A 19,001-nucleotide genomic window follows, 5' to 3' on the forward strand; every position below is an offset into this window, starting at 1 on the left:
AATAAACTCAGGGATGGCATCTAAGCCCTGAGTTCAAGCCCCAGGATTGACATGCACGTGTGTGTGCGCACACACAGAGGTTTTGATAAAACAATATTTTTAAATATTTGCCTTAACTCTATAAATATATCTTAAAATGTATAAACACTTCATTAAGTACAAAAAGAAAATTGCGAAATGGGGGTGGAAACGCTACTTAGCAGAACGCTTATTATTGGCCAGGTTGCATAGGCAAAGATGGGAAAGCCTTTGTGAACTGTGGTTGATAAATCGACTCGAGGACATTGCTTTTATTTTTGTCTTGCTGCTTCAATTATGGCCTCAGAGAGTGTTCGGAGGGAGCAGGATTTTGTTTTGAAGTGTTTATCTTGCTTCCTTTAGCTGGGAGCATAAAGACCAGGGGCTCATTTGAAATTCTATTTCTTCCAATTCATTTGAATGTGCCTCTTTTTCTGATCACATGAAAAAAAATGCTGACTCCCCAACTCCTTCATCTCTGTTTTCTGTCTCAGGTAAATCGCTACACATACCTTCTTTTATTTTCCATAGCTTTTACTTCTCAGTCCTTATTGATGGGCCCATGATTGTTGTTTTTAACATCCCTTTTTGTGTCACATTGGGCTCTTCCAGCTTAAAAATCGAGCGGGCCGAGCGTCTAGTAGAGTGTCTTGGCTTCCCTGAGCTTAACGTAGGATTCGTGTGTTTCTCACAAATTATGAACCTCTGAAATTTTATGGCTATTCTGGGTTTATTTGTGTAGGTGAAAGTTATAGGGAGAAGGCTCATGACTTTCATCGTATTTCCAAATGGTGCTCCATTGCCTCAAACACTAAAATACCCAGAAAGATGCTGTTCTGGTTCTCTCCTTGCACAGACCCTAGCACCAAATGCCTAGGAAATGTTTGAGCTGCACTGTGTGAAGGGGAAGGACAAGGCCAGGATGCTCTTGCTTCTCTGGACATCTGACATCCCCAGCATCCTTGATGCTATCCTGCTTCTGTTTCTTTCCCTTTAAATTTGCACATCTCCCGTGCCCAGTGCCACATTTTGTGTTGCCTTCACTCCCTAGATTATCCTCAATGCCAAGTGTCATGCCATTCGAGATGCTCAAATCCTGGAGAAGCAACAGATCCAAAAAGAACTGGACGAGGAGGAGAAGAGGTTGGATCAGATGATGGAAGTGGAGCGGAGAATGTCTCTTGAAAGGCAGGAGGCACGAGACAAGCAGAGGAGGGAGGAAAGTATACGGTAAGGATGTGGCCTTGACATTTCCCCATCTAAGTCATTTCTGTATATGTTCGTGTCTGTGTAGCCTAGCAGCAAGGGAAGAGATGAGACACTGTTTGTCATCATCTGTCATCCCTTATGGAGTGATCCAGAGAATCACAAAACCTTTAATGCTTATTTTCAAGATCATCACAGGTGCCTCCCAATCCAGATCCAACTGAGTCTTAAATCTCATCACTTCCTGCCATCCACTCACATGCTTCCCACGCCCCCAGCATGCAAGGCCTTGGAGTCACAAGTCCACTGACTTTTGCTGTTCACTTTGCTGAGCATCTTTCTCTTCTTCCTCCTCTTTTCTTCCCTTTAGTGGTTTTGCTGTCACTTTCCTTGAAAACCTTCTCTCAATTTACCAGGCAGGCTTGGTGGCTTCCTGCTCCATGCCTGTCTAAATTTATAGTCACGTACTTCTTCTCATGATGAGGCTGCCTGGCCCTCACCAGACTGTGAGCTCATGGAAGACAGGGGTCCAGTCATTCATTTCTGAAGTCCAAGGACCTATTGGAGCATCCAAACTGTCCTAGGAATTTATTTCATGTTAGAACACATAAATTTACCCTCTCCCTCATTATGTAAAAAGGAACAAGTCTCTGAACTACTATAGACTCAAGGTGTCCTAGAGTTAAAACGTCAGCCATACAATGTGTGAATTACTTCTGTAAGTGATTCTTGGACCACACATTGGATGACAGTTCTATCTTCTCAACTGTATTCTCTAGTAGGTACTCTGTACCCTGTAGCAGGCTCCCAGGAAGAGTTCATTTAGTGGGTAAGTAGCTGTGCACCTTCTGCCTTACCAGAAGCAATGAAGGAAAAAAAAATCACCGCCTCATTAGACAACTCTAGTGATTTGACTTGGTCCTCATGTTGAACCCACATACTTGCTTCAAGGCAACTCTTTTTACTTATTTTTTTGATACTTTGTTAAAGATCTTTATATATATTTAATTTTATTTTATTGTAAAGATGCTGTACAAGGCTCTTTTACTTATTGCTTCTGTTTATTTCATGTAAGTGTTCCATCTGACTATGAATCTTATATTCTTTCTGCTTGATTCCTATCCTCACCTTGTCTTCTCATGCTCTTCTAGCCTTTACTCAAGTCATGAGGTCTAAATGCTTCCATGTTGACTGACACCATGGTAACATGCAGAAGTCCCCAGCAGCACTGATGGGAGAGCCAGTCTCCCTGCTTTTTCCTGTTGGAAGAGGGCTTTGCTGAGTAGAGATACTTAGTCAAACTCAGCCCTGCCAGCAGCTGACAATCTTCAATAAGAGCAAGGATGTAAAGAAGACAGTTGCCCAGAGTAGGCATAGGAGACAGGTTAGGAAGACAAGATTAATTGGGTGATTTATATTTGCTGGTCTTGGGGGATTGAACTCAGGCTACTATCCCTGAGCCTCTTTGTGCTCAAGGCTAGAGCGCGACCATTGGAACCACAACACCATTCCAGCTTATTCTGAGTAATTAATGGAGATAAGAGTCTCACAGACCCAGGCTGGCTTCGAACTGTGATCCTCAGGTCTCAGCCTCCTGAGTAGCTACAATTATAGGCATGAACCACTGGTGCCCAGCCCTGGGATTTTTAAATCTGTAAAAGTCTGGAAAGTTTGCAGACAAAGCTAGCTTCTTGTATCTTGTGAAGACATGGGAAGAGGTTAGATTTCAGAACCTCATTACAGACTGGATAGGAAAAAGCGTGCAAAGATATGGAGTTACCTTTTGGACAGATGGATGAAGAAGGAGAATCTCAGGAAGGGAATGACTCCAAACTAGGAACTCAAAGGAGAAGGGACCCATTTCCTACAGGATATGCTCTGAGGAAGGATTTTGGTCTGGACCCACAAAGCCTATGCATGTTTAAGGAGTACTTGTCAAATAGTACCAATGAAACCTCTGAACTTGGGGGTGAGTTGGGTGGAGGTGGTGGTGGAGAGACATGACTCGCTTGCTTTCTGAGCCACTGTGGCACTGCTGCTTCCCAGGGGAAGATGGCATATTGTACAGCAAATAGAAAAGAACCAGGAGGAACGATCACTGCTTGCTGAGCAACGGGAGCAGGAGAAGGAGCAGATGCTGGAGTACATGGAGCAGCTCCAGGAGGCAGACTTGGAGGTAACAGGCCGAGTTTCACCAGCAGCAGCAACAAAGCCCTCCACTGGGGTTTCAGGGTGTGGGCCGATTTTCTGTCAGGCACATGCTCGTTTCACAACATCATCACCACCATCCACTTTTTTATTGCTGTCTCCAACATTTATATGTCCATGGCGTCATGTTGGGGGATGAGCAGTGCTTTGGGTAGATATTTTCACTGCCTCCCAGGGACTTGGGGTCTGAGACTGACAGGTCACTGTCAAACAGACACATAAAAGAAATATATGGCTGCATGTTTTCCACAAGGACACATGGGGGTGTTTTATAGTCATCCCTCAATTATCGAGGGGGCATTATACACTTTGTAGCTGAACAGTAGCAGTGTCTTGTTTCAGGCTCCCTGCTGGTACCTCATTTGAAGCACACAGCTTCCCATTGTCATTAACTGTGTTGTGAATTCAAACCTTCCTTCCGGTTAGCCAAAACAAAATTAGTAGGCGCAGCCTTGAAAAACAAAAAAGAACTTTAAAAAAAGTAAAGAAAAATAAGGAAAATTAAGAAAGCCAAAACCTCTAGAAATCTGATGACTAAATTAAGTAAAGTTAAAGTATTAACAGAGTTAAAATGAAAGCATTTGCCTTATGTAGTCTGTTGAATATACACACACCTGTAGCACAGTTGAGGGACACAGCAGGCATTTGTAACATTTATTATTTTTTCCCATATATATAGTTTTGGAACTAATACAAGCATAGAAACTTAGAAAGAACTGTACCATACCTGTAGAGATTTCTTCCAGATTTCAGTATTGTTAATAATTTGCCTTAGTTGCATGTGCCTTTCTAGATGTCCACATATTCTTTTCCTTCCTTCCTTCCTTCCTTCCTTCCTTCCTTCCTTCCTTCCTTCCTTCCTTCCTTCCTTTCTTTCTTTCTTTCTTTCTTCCTTCCTTCCTTTTCTTTCTTCCTTTCTTTTTCTTCCTTTTCTTTCTTTCCTTCCTTCCTTTCTTCTCTTCTCTCTCCTTCCTTCCTTCCGTCTTTCCTCTTTCTTTCTTTTTTCTTTCTTTGTTTCTTTCTTTCTCTTCCTTCCTTCCTTCCTTCCTTTCTTTCTCTCTCCCTCCCTCCCTTCCTTCCTCCCTCCCTTCCTTCCTTCCTTTCCTTCTTTCTTCCTTTCCTTCTTCCTTCCTTCCTTCCTTCCTTCCTTCCTTCCTTTCTTTCTTTCTTTCTTTCTTTCTTTCTTTCTTTCTTTCTTTCTTTCTTTCTTTCTTTCTTTCTTTCTTTCTTTCTTTCTTTCTTTCTTTCTTTCTTTTTCTTTCTTTGCCTAAGCACTGTCCCTAAGCTTCTTTTGCACAAGCCTAGCACTCTACCACCTGAGCCACAGCACCGCTTCTGTTTTTTTCTGTTTATGTTTCATGCATGCTAGGCAAGCATTCTACCATGAAACCACATGACCAGCCCCACATATTTTCATTATTGCTAAGTATTCTGGTTGCAGCCATCTTGATAGTTGACACTAAATGCTTCTAAATGCCCAGGTCTCTGTAGAATAAGGTCACTTTTACCTATGGAGAATATCATTAGCACATCTTCCATCAAAGAACTTTAATCCAGTGCTTTTAGGATATTACCCAGTATTTTATCCTTATTAAAATTTTCTACATTGTTCTCAAAATATACTTGGCAACTATATTCTTTTTTTCTGAACCAAGCTTCAATCAAGATTTGCACATTGACCGGGCTCCAGTGGCTCATGCCTGTAATCCTAGCTACTCAGGAGGCTGAGATCTGAGGACTGCAGTTCAAAGTCGGTCTGAACAGGAAAATCCACGAGACACTTATCTCCAATTAACCACCACAAAACAGAAAGTGGTGCTGTGATTCAAAGTGGCACAGAGTTCAGGGACAGTCCCCAGACCCCAAGTACAAGCCCCACGACCAACAAAAAAGAAAAAAAAAGATTTGTACATTGCATTCAGTTAAGTTTTTTTAGTTCATTCACTTTAAGTGTCATTATTGATACATTTATTTTTAATTGATATAGTAATTTTGCCTGCCTATAAGATACAGTGTGATTAGTTCAGTATGTTCACAATGTGTAAGGGTTGGGTCAGGATAACTGGCATATCCATCACCTTAAACATTCATCATTTCTTTGTGTTGGGAATGTTCAAAGTCATCTGTACATGCCATTTTTGAAAATACATTTAATTGCTGTCAGCTGTACTGCAGGACATTAGAAATTATTCTTCTATTGGGCACTAGTGGTTCATGCCTGTAATCCTAGCTATTAGGAGGCTTCAATCTGAGGATCATGAGTTAAAGCCATGTCCAATAAGGAGCCATCCCAGAGTGGACAAAGTGAAGCAAGAGTGTGAGGCCCTGAGTTCAAACCCCAGTAACAGCACAAATAAAAAGAAGTTTATTTTCCTATCTAATGACACTGCTATTCCCCCCACTCCATATTTATGATTTTTATGACACTGATATTTTGAAGCATCCAGGTTAGGTGCCTTAATGAATGTCCTGTGTTGGAATTTATCTAATTCCCTTCCCCCTCCCCACCTCCGGTACTATTTTGCTTATGGAGTGCACACTATTTTATTTTTTATTTTTCTCTTTATTGCTCATGTTTTATGGATGAGTGAATTGTCATCAAGCAGTACATTGGATGGTGGTGAGTGATGGGTCTGAGAAGGGCCCCACAGGTAGGCAGACATAATTATTAAGGTTGTCAGAGTACCTGCAGTGTGACTCAGTATGAGGAGTGGGATAAACGTCACATGGGTTGTGTGTGTGTGCTTGTGTGTGTGCTTGTGTGTGTGAGTGTGTGTGTGTGTGTGTGCTTGTGTGTGTGTGGTTGTGAGTGTGTGTGTGTGTGTGTGCGCTTGTGTGTGTGTGCTTGTGTGTGTGTGTTCATGTTGCCTTGAGAACTGCTTGAGAAGGGAACCAAGTGAGTCAAGAAGACAGAGACATGTCCAGGTTACTTCAGTTTCTGGCTCAGGAGAAGAAAAGGGAGAGACAGAGATAAAGATAGGGAGAGAGAAAGGGAGGAGAGAGAGATGTAGTCAGGGAAGGGGATGAGAAACAGAGAGTGAAAAACCAACTAGGTTGTGGGAGTGGAGGGGCTTCTGAGAAGCTCCTGGAGTCAGTGAGTCAACACCATTAATCTGGTGTGTGCCACCATCCCGTCTGTCTGCCACTCCCTAGAGTCTGCAGGAAATTACTAGGCAAGTTTAGGGAGAACACAGCACCTTCCCAGCCTTAGTGCTGCATGTCATCTTTTTTTGGGGGGGGGTCTGGTAATGGGGCCTGAACTCTGGGCCTGGGCGCTGTCCCTTAGCTCTTCAGCTCAAGGCCAGCACTCTACCACTTGAGCCACAGCGCCACTTCTGGCTTTTTTCTTTTTGCTTATGTGGTGCTGAGGAATCGAACCCAGGGCCTCGAGCACGCAAGGCAAGCGCTCTACCACTGAGCCACCTTCCCAGTCCTACTGCATGTCATCTTAAGACAGCTCTTCCTACCATGTTATCAAAGATGAAGAAGAGAAAAGGGAATTTCTCTGGGTTGCTTTGAAGGGCTTTAAAGACAGCAAAAGTCCTTCAGTTCCTTGGAAATCAAATGAACCAACCAAAACAACAAAACCAAACTGGGCATGGTAGTACATGTCTGTAATCCTAGCTACTTGGGAGGTGGAGGCAGGAAAGCCAAGAATTTGAGACTGGCCTGGGCAAAAAGTCAGACCCTATCTGAAAAACAAAATACAGCCATATATGCTGTGGTGGTGGTGGTGTGTGTGTGATCCCAGCAATACAGGAGTCATAGTTAGAAGGATATCCATCTGAGGCTGGCCTTACAACAAAAATAAAACCTTATCTAAAAGATAATTAACAAAAGGACTGAGGTATGGCTTAAGTGGTAGAGTGGCTGCTTAACAAGTACAAGGCCCAGAGTTCAAACCTCAGTACTGCTACAACAAATAAAAAAGAATTAAAAACAAAGGACTGAGCTGGGCACTGGTGGCTCATACCTGTAATCCTAGCTACTGAGGAGGCTGAGATTTGAGGATCATAGTTCAAAGCCAGCCAGGGCAGAAAAGTCTGTGAGATTCTTATCTTCAATTAACCACCAGAAAACCGGAAGTGGTGCTGTGGCTCAAGCGGTAGAACGCTTGCCTTGAGCTGAAGAGCGCAGGGATAGCACCCAAGCCTAGAGTTCAAGCCCCACCCGACAAAAAACAAACAAAACAACAACAGCAACAACAACAAAGGACTGGGTCATACCTCAAGTCACAGAGTACTTGCCTTGCATGTGTAAGTCTTGAGTCTAATCCTCAGTATTGCAAACCAAAGCAACAAACACCACACCAAAAACCAAGCTAGAAAAAAATAGGTGGAAGATTAAGCAACTAATACATGATTAGACATATGCTCCCAATCAGGGGTCAGTAGTTTCTTTAGCTTTGAGGTCAATAGGACTAAACAAGGCCTAAGATTCTTAAGTACCCTCCCATCCCCCCAGCATTGTGATCTGAGAATGTGCCTAGCCTCTGAAGTGGTTTGATCATTGGGAGATTTGGGAGACTGGGACTGATAAAATCAGGGACTCCTTCCTTCTAAAGGATCTTGTCACTCAGGATCACAAAGGTTCACTCCCTTGCTCAGAGACACGGGTTTCTCCCTGTGTAAAACTTTCCTCCCTCTCATTTCACTCACTTTGGTTCTTATTTAGCCTCTTGCTGGGCTTACTTGCTTTCGTTCTCACATTGAGCTGCATGCATTTAGGGGAAAGAGAGAATGGGACACAGGTTCCTGTCCTCCGGCAGGGACAGGAGTTCCTATGAAATGAGTATACTCCAAGATCACTTCTCAAGAGACACAGCATCACCTAAGTTCAGAAAACTTAGAATTGGAGAAAATTGAGAAAGATTTCCAGAGAAAGAACAAGCAGGTTCAAAATTTGGGCCCTGTATAGCTTTGGGAAAGTCACTTATATATTGGGCCTCAATTCGTCCTGAATAGGTCTAAAGTATTAGAGAAAGCCTATTCAAAGTGCTCAATGAATGGAAAGTACTCAATTAGGACAATGGTTATTTTATTATTCTTGTAGTGGTAGGACTTAAACTCAGGACCTTGTACATGCTAGACAAGTGCCCTACTACTGATCGATAACCCCAGCCCATGCCTGTTTCTTTCTTAATTATACTGAATATAGATTGAAAGTCTGAAATTCAGTAGGAAGGAAATGAAGGCAGGCGGATGGCAGAACCTAAAAAACCCACAGTTCTAGGACTTAGCAAGGCATTAGGGAGACACTGAGTATCATTTTAAGAGCATCTAGCTGGGCACTGGTGGCTGATGCCTGTAATCCTAGCTACTCAGGAGGCTGAGATTTGAGGATCATCGTTCAAAGCCAGCTCGGGCAAGAAAGTCCATGAGATGTTTATCTCCAATAAACCACTAGAAAACCGGAAGTGGTGCTGTGGCTCAAGTGGTAGAGCACTAGCCTTGAGCTGAAGAGCTCAGGGACAGCGCCCAGGCCCAGAATTGAAGCCCCACGACCAAGAGAAAAAAAAAAGAAAAAGCATCTACTTCTGAAGTGCATAATGATCAGCAGCAACAGGAAAGGCCACAGAGTTGAATTGGATGAAGACTGGAATGAGTCCATTTGGTGGCAGAGTCATTGACTACCATTGAAAGAACAGCTTTATCAAGGGCCAGTAGTGGCAGCTGGACTGCATGCAGTGTGTTAATCCCCTTGCTTCCATTCGTGACTCTCTGTCTCAGTGTCCAGTAGCTGTTTATCTCATCTCCTTCGATACTGAGGTTCTTTTCATTTTGCCTTCAGGACATAGAACGAAGGCACCAGGAAAAACTAAAGATGCAGGCTGAGATCAAGCGCATCAACGAGGAAAACCAGAGACAGAAAGAAGAGCGAATGGCTCAGGAAAGGTTGGCAGACCAGATGGTGATGGAGTTTACCAAGAAGAAGATGGTAAGGACCTGGTTTCTTATGCCTGGATCCTCTGGCTAGGAATGGCGTGTCTGTAAGAGAGATAGGCCTGGGCACTGAGAAAATTCCAATGCTACATTGCCAGCTCCATGCTGCAATGTACTTCCTTAGTTAGAGAGCTTGACTTCTTATTCTCTTCCTTTTGGCCAGGCCGTTCATTTATTAGTAGGCAGTAGCCCAGGAAGAACCCCAAATTAATGTGATATTATCTTCATTAGCAGTTTCATGAACATCATATGCAGGAAGGAAGAGAAAGAAAAACAGTTGGCAAAAATGACTTCTTGTGTGTGCTGGTATTGGGGTTTGAACTCAGGATCTCATACTTGACTTTTTCACTTCAAGGCTCATACTCTCCTTCTTGGGTCACAGTATAACTTTCAACTTTTTGCTGGTTAATTGGAGATGTCTCATGGGCTTTTCTACCGGAACTCTTTTCAAACTGCATTCCTCAGATCTCAGCCTTCCAAATAGCTAGGATTACAGGGGTGAGCCACCAGCACATGACCAAGTGTGGGGTTTCTATGGATTCCTTATGGCTGGAATATATCTGTAATCACGAGTCAGCTGTCCCTTAAATTTCCTGTAAAAACTCCTATAATTGAGTAGCAAACAAAGAATGTGAAGAGTCAGAAAAATCAAGTCTCCTTCTCCTCCTCTCTCTCTGTAAATCAGACAAGAACAAATGTGTGGTAGAGCAGAGAGCAGTTTGCAGTTATGGATGGATGGAGCTTAAATACATGTGCTCATTTGGAGGCAGAGCTGAGTCGAGTTGGGTGGGGGGTGGAGAGTGGAGGGCAAAGAACGGCTCCTTGTATGATTAGAGTCAACATGTGTCTATGTAAAAATGGGAAGATGTACTCAAAGTGACAGGAAAATAATTTCTTCATGTGTCAGTCTTGTCTCCCTTGTAAATTTCGAAGTTCTGGCTGTGACAGTAAACACGCCATACTTCTCTCCATTTCTCTGCAGTGGGGCTTGCTAATGAAAGGGAAGGATGGTGTAGTTATATATAGGCATATTTAGCATACCTTTTCATGCTGAATACAGATGACAGAAAACAAAAGCAAAGTTCAGTTATTGGCTTTCGTTTTAGTTTTGACTTTTGGATTTCAGGGATGAGCAGGCAATAGAGTGACAATATAAGATTGGGGCCACAGCTGGCTCATATCTAGTAGCAGCTGTATAACTGGCCTTCACTGAGCATTTAGACTGGGCCTAGGCCCGTGTGTTTTATTAATGAACCTTTTCAACAACCACATGAAATAGTCGTTGACTGACTAAAAGCACATAGAATTCTTCAGTGTGTGTCCAGTGCCAGGCAAAGCTGGATGCCTAGTAATATAATGTATTTCATATGGAAATTCACCCAGGTGTTTCACCAACAGGGTGATGGTCATAATAGGTAATTACACAGAAGTTTTCTGGGTACAACAGTCTGTGGTGGTCATGATATAAATTGAGGAGGGTAGGGTGAAGCTGGATCACTGAGAGCCCTGGATTTGCAGCAGAACAAGAAGGGTGGAATGATGAAGAGTCACAATAGATTTCTTAGCAGGATGAACTTCATCTTGTATTCATCCATGAAAGGGCACTGGCCAGGTAGAGCTGGGAGAGCCTCAAGACTTGCAAAGAGATAATACATTTGGGCACCTCTGCCCCCTGCCCCCACTCCCAGTCCCCTGTGGAAGTATCAAAGTACAGTCTTATATAGTCTTACGTCACCTAATGATGGGATACATTCTGAGAAATACATCATTGGGTGATTTTTCATTGTTAAACATAACACCAAAAATTTCTATAATGTTAACTAGGCAATATAATCCTAGAGATCAGTATCTTATGTGTATAAGATACTGTCCTCATCTGTGTGCTGGTGGCTCACACCTGTAATCCTAGCTACTCAGGAGGCTGAGAGCTGAGGATCGCAGGTCAGAGCCAGCCTGGACAGGGAAGTCTGTCAGGCTCTTATCTCCAATTAACCACCAGAAAACTGGAAGTGGTAAGCTGTGGCATAGGTGTAGAGCACTCACCTTGAGCTGAAAGAGCTCAGGGACATTGCCCAGGCCCAGAGTTCAAGCCCCATGACCACCACTACCAACAACAAAAAGATACTGTCATCACTATATAACACATGACTATATATCAATGAGCACTAATCGAAGTTCTTTCTGGGAAGTTTGAATTTCCAATCAGCCTGTGTTACTTGTCTACTTGGGAAAGAGTGGTTAGGAAGCATTAGGGATATGTCTGTTCTTTCAGAGAGGTGGTAAGTGAACTAATTTTAATGGTTCATTCTTCAGGTATCTGTTAACCACTGTGGTATTGCCCAAAGCATGGTTGGCTATTTGCCCAGGGACTAATGAGATAACCTCTACCTGCTACACTTTACAAGGAAGGCAAGAGCCATAGGAGTTACTTGGCAATGCACCCTTGCAACTCAAAGTTTTCGGAAGTGTAGAAGGAGCAGGAAAGCTGCTCTCAGGAGTCTTGTGTTCAAATCATTTTCCTCATCTATAATATCTGTCTTGTAAGATGCTGTGAGAGCACTCTGGGTAATAATGCATGGGAGAATCCTTTGTAGAGAATGCAGCTTTTTACAAATGCTAGATTTTATGTTTCTTTTGCTTATCTTTAAAAAACGGAAGTGTTGGACACATGAATAGACGTGTCAGATTGAAACCCCTTTGTTACCACTATTGGAAGATTGTAAATAAGACAAAAAATAATAAGAAGAGAAAAAAAGAAAGGAATTGGGAAGTGGGAGGGAGGGATGTTGCACAGTGTGTTTGTTACAGAGATTGTGTTGCTGCTAGGAAAACAACTATTCTATGAGGAATTTTCTTCCCGGCAGGCTCGAGAAGCAGAATTTGAGGCTGAGCAGGAGAAAATCCGGAAGGAGAAAGAGAAGGAGATTGCCCGCCTCAGGGCCATGCAGGAGAAGGCCCAGGACTACCAGGCAGAACAGGTACCCACTTCTTCTTCCTCCCAGCTTCTCCCTGCCTCTCCAGCTCCCTTAGCAATTCCTTTGATGGACTGCAAAGTGGCCTCCAGGGTGGAGGTATAGAAGAGAGGATGGCAAATGTGTAACAGCCTTCAGTTGTCTGAGGAAGACAGTGTGGGCCTGTTCCCAAATCCTATGGCAGTTATGAAGGAATAACATTTGGTGCTTAGGGTCAAGAGAAACTTTCCTGGCTGCTATATAAAGAACAACTTCCAACCTTAACTGACCAATGAAATATGTCACCAGAGGAAACTGGCATCTCCATCATTAGCAGTTTTTAAAATTAGAAGCAATTGCAGGAGTGCCTGGAGGTGTTTGAGAAGCAGGGAAAGAATTGCAGAGAGAAGGGTAGAAGGACAAGGTGACCCCTCAGGGTATCTTCTGACCCAAAAGTTTCCATCAAGAGTCCATTTATTCTTTCCTAGCAGATTTTGCTGCCTAGAGAAATCTATGGTGCTTTTCAAAACAGAGCAAGTAAAATCTATAAGTAGGTGTCTTGCTATAGATAACTAGTCTGTACACTGAGGTTGCAGGGTGACCCCTATTATCCAGGATGCCTTGCGTGCCAAGCGCAATCAGGAGGTGGCAGACCGGGAGTGGCGCAGAAAGGAAAAAGAAAATGCACAGAAAAGGATAGAAACAGAAGAGGATCTGCGGAAGACCCGGCTCGAACAGGTGGCCTTCAAGGAACACACTCTAGCAGTCCAGGTGCAACGAGACCGGGATGAGTTCGAGAGGATTCTTCGGTAGGAGGGGCCTGGGAACCTGAGCTTCCTTTCTTTCCCTGTCTGCAGCAGAGTGGAAGGCGTTTGGAGCAAGGATGGTCCATATTAGACCGAGAGAAATTTTCTGGCACTTGAATGGATGGATGTGCATTCATCTTGACCATGTCAGTGAAGTGATTCTCACTAGATGAACGACCGAGATATTTCTAAGCCACTTGAGCTGATTAGAGAATTGGAAAATAGAATCTGGGAAGCGTCTAAGGAATTAGGGATTATGGAGGGTTTTTATCCCAGACCAATCTAAATGTAAATAAAGGTATAAATCTGGTTCCTTCTGCTCCCCTTTCTACAAATTAGAGATGCAGTTGCAGCAACAGACACTTAGGAGAGACAGAAGAGCTTCAGTCACTGAGGATCATTCCATCAGAACAGGACTCGAAGAGGGGCTTTGCCACTGTCTTGACAAATACATTTGAACATCTGTGGTCAGGGCTCTGTGCTGGATACCATGGAGGACACTAGAGATGGATAAGCACTGCTCTTGCTTCATCTGTAGGGGAGATGTTAGAGATTTATATTTGGATGGCCCTCACTTAGATTCATCCATCTTTCCTGTTTGGCAGCTCTTTATCTTCTGTTCTCTCTTTTGGCTCAATGGTAATTCCACTGCCTAAGTGGAAGCTAATTGCCCACATTGCTCCCTGTTCTGAGCTTTCCCCCAAAGCAGTCCTAGGCAGGGGTCCCCTTGGCTTCCCTTCTCTGTTCTATTCTCTACCTGTCAGATCTGCTAGGATTAGGCCTAGTCAATCTCCCTTCTTGCTCTGGGTACAGCTTTTGTAAGATCAGAATTTTTTTTTTTTTTCCACAAAAGGAAACAAACCAAACAAAATTTGGGGAATGTGAAATTATAGAATTTATACTCAGATGGGTGGCATTGAATACCAGAGTCCAACTCTTTGGGTATCTGTGTTGTAAGTCTTTCCTCTTGGAACTCTGTCAGTGAAATGGCTTGCCACCAGGATGTCCCTATGCTTAGCAAAGGCAGAAAAGACCTGTAAGAACCTTTGCCTTTTGCCAGACCCAGATTCCTGATCTTTTATTGGCTTAGGGCCCCCAGCCTGTTCCCCAGGCTGTGATACCTTTTGGCTCTGTCACTTTCTCTACCCTCAGGGTTGTTCTGTGTTCACTGGCTAGCTGGTAAAGAAAGAAGCTTCCTAAATACCCCCAAACAGCCTGCCCTGAGGCTCTAGATTAGCTTCCAGATGTGTCCCCTCTTCTTCCTGGCCTCTGTGCCCTTGGACATTTGCATGCCTTTAGCAGGCACTAATAAATATTAATGGAATGAAATTAAAGTCCTACTTTTGCTGCTGACCCATTTGTTTCTGCTTTGCTTTGTTTGCCTAAAGCATACACAGTAGCCAGTTATTAAAGCCCTTTGGAGAAGTTCGGCTTTAGTATTGAGACCCAGTGTCTCCAAGCCACGTGATCTCTGTGATGGAAGTCTTCACTCTAAGAGTGTCTCTGCCATAGTGAGCCATCCAAAGTTTCCTACTTCAAAAGCATGCCATCCAATGTGGCCTACATTTAGACTTCCTGCATCTGGGCAGAGGGATTCCTTGGACTCTCACCCTTACTAAGCAGAGATATCCAGTCTACCCTCCCAAGTGGTTCATAGACATACTTAGGGCATTTTGAAAAACACTCATGTCCCTCTACCCCCATAGATTTTAATTTAAATGTTCTAGGGTAAGGCCCATATATCAGTATCTTTCAAATCTAGCCAATTCTACTATGCAGCCAGATGCCATGCTCACTGCCCTAGCTCTGGGCAATGGGCAGCCTCTTCCCTATCTGGATTTTCAGCTGCCCGGGGGTTCTGCAGTGACACATACATGTACCCCTGTTCCACCCTCACACCTTAGCTCAGAAGAGTGCGAAGTAAAAATGGTATCAATGCAGAACAGGGTTCTTGCTGTCACATGTGTCTGACACTTGGTGTTTTCAGGCACACAGGAGGTCAGCGGTTCTCTTCCCACATGGGGAAGTCTCTGTAGAGGAGTTTTCAGGGATATGTGTATGGGGAAAACAACTGCTGGGGGTTGGGAGTATTCCCTCTGTATGGGGAATCTTGAAAGATAACAAGAGGGAAATGAATATATAAAACAACGTTTTGGGGATTTTTGCTGAGCCTATTGGAGAAAAACAGTTAAGTGATCCCTCCTCAAGCTGATTTTAATATCTTGTTTTCATTCTTGATTATATTGAGAAGAAAATTAGATGTTAGCTCAAGATGGCCTCTGCATTTGTTTTGAGATGCAAATTTATTTCTCCTTTTTCTTTTTTTTGGTGGTATTGGGTTTGAACTCAGGGCTTTTCTTTTGTTAACAGGCACTCTACAACATGAGTCCTTTCTGCTTTTGTGATTTTTTTTTTTCCCAGTAAGCTTTCAGTTTTTGCTTATGCCAGCCTCTGGACTATGATCCTCCTACTTATAGTTAGGGAATAGTTAGGATGACAGGCAGGGAAGACGGTGCCCAGCTTTTTAGTGGTTGATATGAATATAAGGAACTTATTCCTAGATTCGCTTCAAACAGCAGCCCTGATTTCAGCCTCCTGAGTAGCTATGATTATGGATGTGAGCCACCATGTCCACCTGTGAATATCCTATCTGGTTGTCATTAGTGTTTTTTTTCCTCAGTGTCAGAGTCCATGAAGCATTCTTATAGAAGAGGAATTTAGAGAATTTAGAGAATTTAGAGACGATCAATAGCAAACTAAGAGATATCTCACTGAGTTCTCTTCTTCTTTCTAGCAGCCAAGGTAAAGAAAGCATTACAGATTTTGCTCTCTCCTCCTTGCTTGGTTTTGTTAATGCTATTATCATCAGAGAGGGAAGGAAGGAAAGAAGAGAGGAAGGAAGGCAGGACAGAAGTAAGGGGGAAAAAAGGAATATGTTTTAAAAGAAGCTGAGGGAAGTTATGCATTGTTATGAAGAAAGAGTATGAACAACAGCTCCCAGTGGGTGAAACCGTGGCTGTAAATACTGCTACATAATTTGCAGAGCCCAGTGTAAAATCAGACTGTGGAAGTTCTTATTAAAAAATTATGAAGAATTTCAGTACCATGACAGAGCATTAAACCAAGGCTAGGGCCCTTCTAAGCATGCCCATGACACAAAGCTGGTTCTGGCAAAGGGGTGGAGGGAGCAAACATGGTGGCCACATTGAGCTGATCCCTGAGCCACAGAACATGGCTGGGGTCTGGGAGACTCTGGGCTGATTCCTGAGCTGCAGAATAAGAGGGCTGTGATCTCCGGAGCAGCCTAGCCCATTCCACGCCCGTGTGTCTCCTCCAGAGCTCAGAGAGAACAGATTGAGAAGGAGCGGCTGGAGGAGGAGAAAAGGGCTACAGAGCGCCTGCAGCATGCCAATGAGCTCCGGCGCCAGGTGCGTGAGAATCAGCAGAAGCAGGTGCAAAGCCGGATTGCCACCTTTGAAGAGGGCCGGCGGCTCAAAGAAGAGGCCCAGAAACGGCGCGAACGCATTGAGGATATCAAGAAGAAAAAGCTTGAAGACCTGAGGTACCCTGAATCTTTTCCTCTCCATTCTTCTTCCCTTCTCCAAAGTGATGGCGTGACAGTTTTACAACATGCTTATTTCTAGTTGTGGATTCAGGGATGACAAGCCACGGCAGAGATGCTCAGACACACAAATCTCACACTCTTTAGGGACCCTCTAGCAGAAGATTCTTGGGCTCAGGCTTCTTGGTTTTTCTGAGAGCTCCTTGGCAGTGTGCAGGGACCTATTGGGGTGGGTGGGTAGATTGTGCTTTTGCGGGTGGGTAGATTGTGGGCACAGGCCTCCAGGTTCTAGAAGCCCAGGACCTACTTCTTCATACTTCTAACTTAGGCCCATCACCTTGCTTATACCTGTCCCATGTTTCCCCCACAGAGCCACGGGCCTTCCTGAGAAGTACTGCGTGGAAGCGGAGCGCAAGGCTAACATCCCGGCATTCACCTCTGTGAAATGATGAGGAGCCTCTGTGGTCTTTTTGGAGGACTGGTTCTGTCCAGTATCTCGTGGTTCACAATTGCTGCAAACCTAGACATTTCAAAGTTATGGATTAAATCGGTTCTACTTCTCTAAGGAAGAGCCTGGCTTTCTTGCCTGCCACTGAAGGCAAAGGGAAATTGGGAACCCATGTGCAGGCTGTGTGATGCTCAGGGTGATGGAATGGGAGGGGGCCCCCACATGATTATTCCCCCTAAACTGGGGTCAGCTGGCCTTTCTGTGATGCCCACAGGTCATCAACTACAGCATACTCTTGTTTGTATACTTGCTCTAGGAGGGCTGGTCATGGGGCTGGGCTGGGCAGAGCTGGGTAAGAAGTTCCAGGTCTAAGAGCTCTTTCTAAGCTCACATCCATGATTCAGACCTTATCTGTGAGTGAACAGTGCATGAATCCAGGAACACTGAGCCTTTTCCAGCCCTTTCCTGTCAGAGCCCCTTCAACCCCAGGTAGTATTCTAACACGAGTAGCTTCTCCATCTCCACGAAGGCTCCTCACCCAAGCATGGCTGCCCTTGCCTCACACGGCACAGCCCTCCTCAGCCCACCTCCCTTCCCTAAGTGGGGCTTCCCAATGCCATTTTTGTCTGTGCTCACTGCTCACTTTAGTCCCAATCTACTCTTTATTTATTCATTCACTGACTCAGGTACTTACTGAGTACCTGCCATGTGCCAGCTACCCTCTAGGCACTCTGAAACTGCTACAGATTCACTTCCAAATCCTGAGAGCCTCTGATTTGTTCTCCTGGTTCTCCACCCCTCCTCCAAATTTCTGGTACCTTTAGAATGGGCCCAGCTCTTCTGGAAGTCCCTGGCTATAAGCCTTATGTCTTGGCAGGAGTGCTAGTATCTAATAATGGAGCCACTTCTCTCTTTCAGTACCTCTTGGGAGGGAAAGGGCCTTTTTCCAGCAGCCACCACTGTGACGCCTCTCCTATCTCTGCTACTCCTAGGAGCTCACTCCATTTCTTATATCTAATGCCCAGCCTTGTCTTCCCCTGTGCATCCTGCACCAGAGGAGAGGGCAGCTCTGGGCGCGTCCTGAATGTTTACGATGCCAGGTTACAAGGGCCTGGGGCAAGAGTCCTCTTTTCAAGGGGCCCAAGGAGAGTCAGCAAGCTGCTTCCTGTGCTTCCTCTTCCTCAGGTCTGAGCAACTGCCTCAGGTGCCCTCTCCACAGCACCACTAGCTGTTGGAGAGTAAGACTTTGTAGCCATCCCTACTCACTACCCCTGACCACAGCAGCCCTACTCCCTAGGAAAGCTGATCTCTTTCATAGGACCTACTTTCCCAGCTGGAGCCAGAGCCCAAGTCAGAAAGAGCCTTGTGAAATTTGACCTAAATCATCCACTCAAGGCTGGACCCCAGTGGAATGCAAGCTAGGGAAGAAGGGGCTTCCATACTCCCAACTCCTAAGCCCATGTATATAAAAACGGACCAAGTTCACAGACTGAAGTCAAGGTTGTCATCTGATTGAAGCTGCTGCTGCCCTGCCAGCCTGTAGGGCTTTAGATCCCAAGCCTCAAAAGTGAGACTCTTTGGATAGAGCTTAAACACAGGACAGTTATAGAATATAGGAATAAAATTCTGACTTGGAGAAGGGGAGACTACAGCAATCTCTGACCAAGCAAAAGATGGTTTGGGGAGGGAACTGCAGAGATCTGTCCAGGGCTGCCCTGTGCAATCTCACTAATTTCTTCTCTCAGGACTTCTAAGTACATTGCCCAGGTTTTCATGGCTTCTAGAACCAGCCTGACTTGTCAGCGGGAACCTAGTTCCTAAAAATGGGGCACTCCTGAGAGCTGTCAGAGGTCTAAGCCT

At 44.4% G+C, this 19,001-nt stretch overlaps 1 protein-coding gene across 1 annotated transcript in view; it reads left to right on the top strand.

Annotated features, from left to right (window-relative positions):
• Positions 1–17,238, top strand: part of Cfap45 (cilia and flagella associated protein 45) — a 29,179-nt gene extending 11,941 nt beyond the window's left edge. The window contains exons 6-12 of the mRNA XM_042682003.1: positions 1,070–1,248; positions 3,271–3,400; positions 9,223–9,369; positions 12,239–12,352; positions 12,941–13,134; positions 16,469–16,693; positions 17,064–17,238. Of these exons, the coding sequence (XP_042537937.1) occupies positions 1,070–1,248; positions 3,271–3,400; positions 9,223–9,369; positions 12,239–12,352; positions 12,941–13,134; positions 16,469–16,693; positions 17,064–17,142 (1,068 nt within the window). The 3' untranslated portion in view covers positions 17,143–17,238. The remainder of the gene's footprint in view (positions 1–1,069; positions 1,249–3,270; positions 3,401–9,222; positions 9,370–12,238; positions 12,353–12,940; positions 13,135–16,468; positions 16,694–17,063) is intronic.
• Positions 17,239–19,001: the final 1,763 nt, after the last annotated feature.

This window comes from Dipodomys spectabilis, unplaced genomic scaffold (genome assembly GCF_019054845.1).
Source record: "Dipodomys spectabilis isolate Male_0828 unplaced genomic scaffold, ASM1905484v1 ptg000069l, whole genome shotgun sequence".
Lineage (NCBI taxonomy): Eukaryota > Metazoa > Chordata > Mammalia > Rodentia > Heteromyidae > Dipodomys > Dipodomys spectabilis.